The sequence below is a fragment of the Chiloscyllium plagiosum genome, chromosome 7 (assembly GCF_004010195.1).
Source record: "Chiloscyllium plagiosum isolate BGI_BamShark_2017 chromosome 7, ASM401019v2, whole genome shotgun sequence".
Classification (NCBI taxonomy): Eukaryota; Metazoa; Chordata; class Chondrichthyes; order Orectolobiformes; family Hemiscylliidae; genus Chiloscyllium; species Chiloscyllium plagiosum.
The window spans coordinates 47356738-47363895 of NC_057716.1; the positions used below are offsets into that span (position 1 = coordinate 47356738).

General features: G+C 43.4%; 1 protein-coding gene across 6 annotated transcripts in view; it reads left to right on the forward strand.

Annotated features, from left to right (window-relative positions):
* Window positions 1-7158, forward strand: part of dnah9l (dynein, axonemal, heavy polypeptide 9 like) — a 427363-nt gene that overhangs the window by 138243 nt on the left and 281962 nt on the right. For all 6 annotated transcript variants that reach the window (XR_006312134.1, XM_043693606.1, XM_043693607.1 and 3 more), the window contains exon 33: window positions 2752-2912. Coding sequence is in view for 5 of the 6 variants with exons in the window: in XM_043693606.1 (XP_043549541.1) it covers window positions 2752-2912 (161 nt within the window). In the remaining variant the exon portion in view is untranslated. The remainder of the gene's footprint in view (window positions 1-2751; window positions 2913-7158) is intronic.

The window sequence follows — 7158 nt, forward strand, 5'->3', positions numbered from 1 at the left end:
TCCAGTCTGAAAAACAACCCTCCACCACCATCCTCTGTCTTCTACCTTTGAGCCAGTTCTGTATCCAAATGGCTAGTTCTCCCTGTATTCCATGAGATCTAACCTTGCTAATCAGTCTCCCATGGGGAACCTTGTCGAACGTCTTACTGAAGTCCATATAGATCACATCTACTGCTCTGCCCTCTTCAATCATCTTTGTTACTTCTTCAAAAAACTCATTTAAGTTTGTGAGACATGATTCCCCACACACAAAGCCATGTTGACTATCCCTAATCAGTCCTTGCCTTTCCAAATACATGCACATCCTGTCCTTCAGGATTCCCTCCAACTTGCCCACCACTGAGGTCAGGCTCACTGGTCTGTAGTTCCCTGGCTTGTTTTTACCGCCCTTCTTAAATAGTGGCACCACGTTTGCCAACCTCCAGTCTTCCGGCACCTCACCTGTGACTATCGATGATACACAATTATTTTGCATCAGTCTTCACCATAGAGGATAAAAGTAAAACCCCAGAAGCTATGATAGATCACAAAATGAAAATGAGGGAGGAACTCGTAGAAAATCACAATTATCACTTGTTAGAGATAGTCATTACCTCTCAGTGTGTTGCAATGATTTCTTCATCATTCCAAGCCTGGACGTTGTGTGAGTCATGCTGCATTTGCTGCAAAATGCGAGATGTCATAATCATTTGGGGGTCTTGGGATTCCCAACATCATCTGATTTTCTTCCCTCTGACCAAGAGACTCCCTGTCATGGAAAAGTTCTGGTATTGAAGGTCAGTATAAAAACATCACTGCACTAGTTGTCCATTAGCCCTTGATGAAAGTGGTGTACTACTGTGAATTTCTCAAATAAAAGTCACCCATTGGGCCGAAACTTTATTTTTTTGACTAAGTTGGAGCTGTGTCAGTTTGGTGGAATGATTCTCACTGCAGGGTCAAGTGAGTTAGCTTGCTGTATTTTACCAAACTTATGTTAATTGGGGTTTCAGGCCTAATAGCAAACATCACATCGATTTTCACCCCCTCTTAGCATTTGCATTCCTAGAACAGTTCACCATTCACTGGAGAATGCTAGGCATGACCAACAATCCTGGTGCTAGTGCCATATTTAAAAGGCTGTTGTGCACCAGACAATCATCATCAGTCTGGGGCTTCCTAACATGGCTCCTGATGTTTGTTATGGACATGGCACACTGGGAATTCAGTTGTCCACTTTGCAGTCCTATGGGACAGGGTGGTGTGCAAACAGAAATTCCTCTTCCTTCAAGAGTCATGACACTGGACCATGTCAGTCTGGTCCACGGTTGCTACCCAGGTTAGTGCAGTCCCAGCCACTTAGAGGAATGCCCAGCACGGTAAAAAGAAGATCAATGTCCTTCTCCACTCCACCACCATAACTGCCACCATCTCTACTGATTTCTCTCGTTTCCTAAATTTCTGTTTCTGTGCCCACCTCAACCCAAGGTTCATGCTCTACCATTCTCACTGTACCTGCGATATCTTCCCTCACTGGCTGTCATCCACTCCAACCTGCTACACCACTAGCTATACCCTCTGCCCTGCCTCCTCTCTCATTCGGGCAACCTCTCCACCTGCACCAACACTAATATGTGTGCCACACACCACCTTCTTCTGTAATACCTACCCCTCTCTCTCATTTCAGCAGCTAAACAGCTCATAATAGGGCAGAAAGATTTCAGACAGATGGTATACTGCCCATCATTTGGTTCCTTACCTCTTAGGAGCAGATCTTGACTCTGTTTGCCCTGAGCAGGGCCTGGATTTTTATCAGGAGCCATCTCTTACTGTGGCAGAATCTCTGGAGCAAGAGCTATTCCCCTTGACTGGACTGACAACTGTGGCAAGCTGAATTCCTGGCTTTGTATCCGTGGCAATTGGCACTAAAAGACAGTAGTGACATGATCCTGGTAGCTCTGGCTGAGGATCAATGTGCAAAAAGGCATGGTAGGGTAATGCAAGGCAGGGATGCTGTATGTATCCAAACAGATTCAGAGGGTGAGTATACTATTGACAATGAGTGAAACCTGGTCCAGTCCATGAGTTAAGTGCAGTCCCCGTACACAGTGTCTTTGCAGCAACATTAAAATGACACTTGCTGGTGCAGAATTGAAGTGCAGAAGTGTCCTGTAAGTGGATTAGAGATGTGCCATGAGGGTTCATATGAGTAACACATCAGATGCCAAAGGCTTTGGACGTGGAGTGCATCTGACAATTCCCACAGAATTGTTTTAACCCAGTGTCCAACATGGAGATCTTTTTGTGTAAATGATAAATTGAACCCACTCAAGTTTTCCAGATGGCTAGTTTTGTGGTAAGTTTGTTAAGATTGAAACCTGTGGCAAGTTGGGCTGTTGAGAAGACATTTAACAAGCAAACAAGAATGTCACTTGGGAACTTGCCATTGCCTTTGTCACACCGCAGAGCAAAGAATGTATAGCAGGATGAACTCAACATTGAGATGGGCTTTGCTGAACATCTCACCATTGCCCACATTGCTCTGAGCCTCGTAGGATCCTGCCCAATGCCTTTTTCAAAAAATGAACATTTTAATTCCGGTTTATTTACTTCACAAATAAAATAATATTTACATGTACACACTGCGATAGTATGTGTAAGATGTAGAAGGAACATATAAAAAGGAATTAGCTATTGCATTTCAAACATAGAGATGTAAACACTTTGTTCAGATATTTGTTTACAATTTTTCAATGTCAATTTTATTGCTAGGTCACTAATAGCCAAGCATTCGCTTGGCTATCGCAACTGCGACATAGATGGGATGATAGTCATTGGCAGTGTTTCATTAATATCTGTGATGCCCAGTTTCAGTATTCATATGAGTACCTTGGTAATACATCTCGGTTGGTAATTACGCCTCTGACTGACAGGTAAGGCCTGTGTTGATCCATTTACTTGCTTGAAGCAATCTAATAAGTTAACACTTCTGTAGCCAGTTTTATACTCCATAGTTTAATGATAGTTCACTTGTGCAGTTTACTATTTTCAAAAACATTTTTAAAATCCTTATTGTTCATTTCTCCTCATATGTTATAAGGTGTCTTATCATTTTGAGCATTGACCACCTCAGCTGTCCAATGTAAAGTCATTATCATCCTGAGATATGTATCACTTATGAAAATACAGATTGTGCTTCCTAAATCCAGCTGCATCAGAACTGGGCCTTTGCTGAACCAGAGAATTTGCTGGATTGTGGTGCAGAATGTGGCCATTCAGCCATTTACACGACTCTACAAATGAACATTTTGGCTTAATGCCACTCTCGCGTCTTTTCCCTGTAACCCTGCACATTGTCTCCAATTGAAACTGCCTTCACCACATTTCTAGGCAGTGCCTTCCATTCCCTATCTATTCTCTATGTGAAAATGTTTTTTCTCATCGCGCATGTCGCAGGAACCATTCTGGTAAACCTCTTCAGCACTCCAATGCTTTCGCATCTTTCCTATAATGTGGACCTAGAATTATGCACAATATTCCAGCTGAAAACTACACAAAGGTCGCATGCCAGGTTCAAAACAGTTAACAGTCAAATGCAAGTTTCTTACTTCAGTGACTGAAGTCCTGTGTGACAATACTGTCACTTTAAGAGGTAATTTTGTCCTGGTTTTCTTTTGAAGAGAGGTTGTAAGGTAGAGGTGACAAGTTTTTTGTAAGAAATATATGAGGCCTTGGGTTTTTTTTAAAGTTGGAACAATGGATGCAGCTTGTTTGTGGCCAGTTCTCATCTAGTTTTTTTAAGTCTTTAGGTTTAGTTTTAAGCAGAAAATATTTTGGTCTCAATAGAATTGGAAACTTCAGTGAATGTCTCCTGGCTGCTATTCTCTTTCTGAATTCTCTCAATGTTTTTCCCTCCTAGATTGGAGAACAGTATGTGAGAATCTGCATCTGAATTTGCCTTTTTGCCAAGGGCTGTGTTCATGGGATGTTGGTATATTGTAATGGTTAATTAATAATAGGTACTGTATCTATTAGATTAGTTTACATATAGTATGGAAACAGGCCATTTGGCCCAACAAGTCCACACCGATCCTCCGAAGAGTAACCCTACCCTATATTTACCCCTAACTAATACACCTAATACTATGGGCAATTTAGCATGGCTAATTCACATAACCTGCACATCTTTGGACTCTGGGAGGAAATCAGAGCACCCAGAGGAAACTTACGCAGACACGGGGAGAATGTGCAAACTTCACACAGGCAGTCACCTGGGGCAGGAATTGAACCCGGGTTCCTGGAGCTGTGAGGCAGCAGTGTTAACCACTGAGCCACCGTGCTGCCCTTTTTAAGTTGTTCTAAATTCCTCTTTGTTTGTATTTTAACTTTGTATTTAAATAAAGGGGTAAATGTAGGGGTATGGGTGGGTTGCACTTCGGCGGGTCGGTGTGGACTTGTTGGGCCGAAGGGCCTGTTTCCACACTGTAAAGTAATCTAATCTAATCTAAAGTGTACTTTGCTCAACACCTAGTAGTTGACCAGTGGCATTGCATCTGGAACATAGCACCTGATATTTACCTTTAAAAATAAGAAAGAATAAGGGTCCAAGCTATCTTCTTAAAATATTTGGAGGGTCCATAACATCTGATAAAACTTTTTAAGCCATCAGAAATATCAAGTATATTCCACACACAAATACTTCATTCCACATTTGAGTAAAGACCTTACCTTGATTTGTATTATCACTACTTTTAAAAAAAAAATCACTCACGTCGCTGGCTGGACCTGCATTTATTGCCGGTCCCTAGTTGCCCTTCAGACGGTGGTAATGAACTGCCTTAAAAGAACTGCTGCAGTCATGGTGCTGTAGGTGGACTCTCAATGCCATTAGGGAGGGAATTCCATGATTTTGACCGAGCAACAGTGAAGGATCAGCAATTTAGTTCAAATTGGGGTGGTGAATAGCTTGGAGGGGAACTTTTAGGTGATGGTATTCCTATGTATCTGCTGTTCTTGTCCTTCTAGGTGATAGTGCTCATGGGGTCTGGACAGTGCTGTCTAAGAATCTTTAGCAAGTTTATGCAGTGCATCTTGTAGATAGTATACACTGCTGCTAGGAATGTTGGTGGTGGAGTGACTGAATGTTTGTGGATGTGGTGTCAATCAAGTGAGCTGCTTTGACCTGGAGCTTCTTGAGTATACCTGAAGCACCACTCACTCAGGCAAGTATTCCATCACACTCCTGATGTGTGCCTTAATGATGCAGAAGGATATTAGATCCAGCAATGTAGAATCTGCAGGCGTCAAGCTGAGTAACACTGAGGGATTTAAAAAAAACTTAGTGGGGGTTGTGTATAAACCCAAAACTGAAGAGATGATGTTGGGAATTACATTAAATAGGATATTAGCAATTCATGCAATAAAGAAGATATTGTATTTATGGGTGATTTTATTTGGCATATCGATTGGGTAAATCAAATTAATAACAATACCATTCTTAACCAAACATTGAGGAATCAACTAGAGAACCTGCCAACCTAGACTGGGTATTATGTTATAAGAAAGGAGTAATTGTTGATCTTATCTGGAAGCCAGGACAGCATTGGAGCCAGTGGGGTATGTGCGTAGAGTGTTGAGTGGAAAGATTTGACAGTTGAGGATTATTCCACTCATTCTGTAATGGGGGGAAAAAAATTCAATGACATGACAGGAAAGCAGCTGATTGGCTGGTAAGGGAACTACATTCGGGAACTGTTCTTAAATCACCAGTTATTTAAAAATGTGTAAAATTATTTAGGGATAAAGTTAAATTTAGCTAGTAAGTCAAAGGAAGTTTGTGAAAGACTAAGGAAGTTTAAATGATGGCAGGCAAGAGCAACCAAGTGGAATATGTGACCTATCATATGGGGATCACAGATCCCACCAGCATCCAGGATGACCATGTGTGCAAGAAGTGCTGCCAACTGCACAAGCTGGAGCAACTCTGAGCTCAAGTGGCCTCTGGAGACACAATGACACATCACGAGCCTGAGAGTTACGTGGATAGCTTGTGTAGGGAGGTGGTCATGCTGCAACTGAATGGACTGAAAGAAAGATGGGCATAGATGATCACCAAGCAGTTAAGGAGAAACAGGCAGCAGTGCAAGAGTCCCCCATGGTCTTGCTCACAAATCAATTTTCTATTTTGGAAGCTGAGGATGGTGCTGGTACCTCGAGAGTGCAGAAGGAGCCAGGCTTCTGGCATCACAAGTGGCCTGACTGTACAGGAGAGGAGGAAAAAAAAAGCAGGAGCAATAGTGATGGGTGATTCATTAATTGAGGACAGACAAGCGTTTCTGTAGTGATGGGTGTGACTCCAGGTTGGTGTGTTGCCTCTTTGGTGCTAGGGTCAGGGATGTCACTGAGGAGGATAAGAAGGCAGATAAGGTTGTGGTACACATTGGTACCAATGATATAGGTAGATTGAAGGATGATGTCTTGCATCAAGAGTTTAGCTGGCTAGGTCGTAGATTAATAAGTAGGACCTTGAAGGTGACTGCATCCCCCATCACGAAGGCCTCAAAGCCCTCCGCTTCTTCCTTTCCCGCCGACCCAACCAGTATCCTTCCACTGACACTCTCCTTTGACTGACTGAAATGGTCCTCACTCTGAACAACTTCTCTTTCCAATCCTCCCACTTCCTCCAAACCAAAGGAGTAGCCATGGGCACCCGCATGGGCCCCAGCTATGCCTGCCTCTTCGTCGGATATGTGGAACAGTCCATCTTCCGCAGCTACACTGGCACCATCCCCCACCTTTTCCTCCACTACATCGATGACTGTATCGACGCTACCTCGTGCTCCCACGAGGAGGTTGAACAGTTCATCCACTTCACCAACACCTTCCACCCCGACCTCAAATTCACCTGGACAGTCCCAGATTCCTTCCTCCCCTTCCTCGACCTTTCTATTTCCATCTCAGGCGACCAAATCAACACGGACATCTACTACAAACCAACCGACTCCCACAGCTACCTGGACTACACCTCCCCCCATCCTGCCCCCTGTAAAAACGCCATCCCATTCTCCCAAATCCTTCGTCTCCGCCGCATCTGCTCCCAGGAGGACCAGTTCAAAATACGTACAACACAGATGGCCCCCTTCTTCAAGGACCGCAATTTCCCCCCCGACATGGTCGACG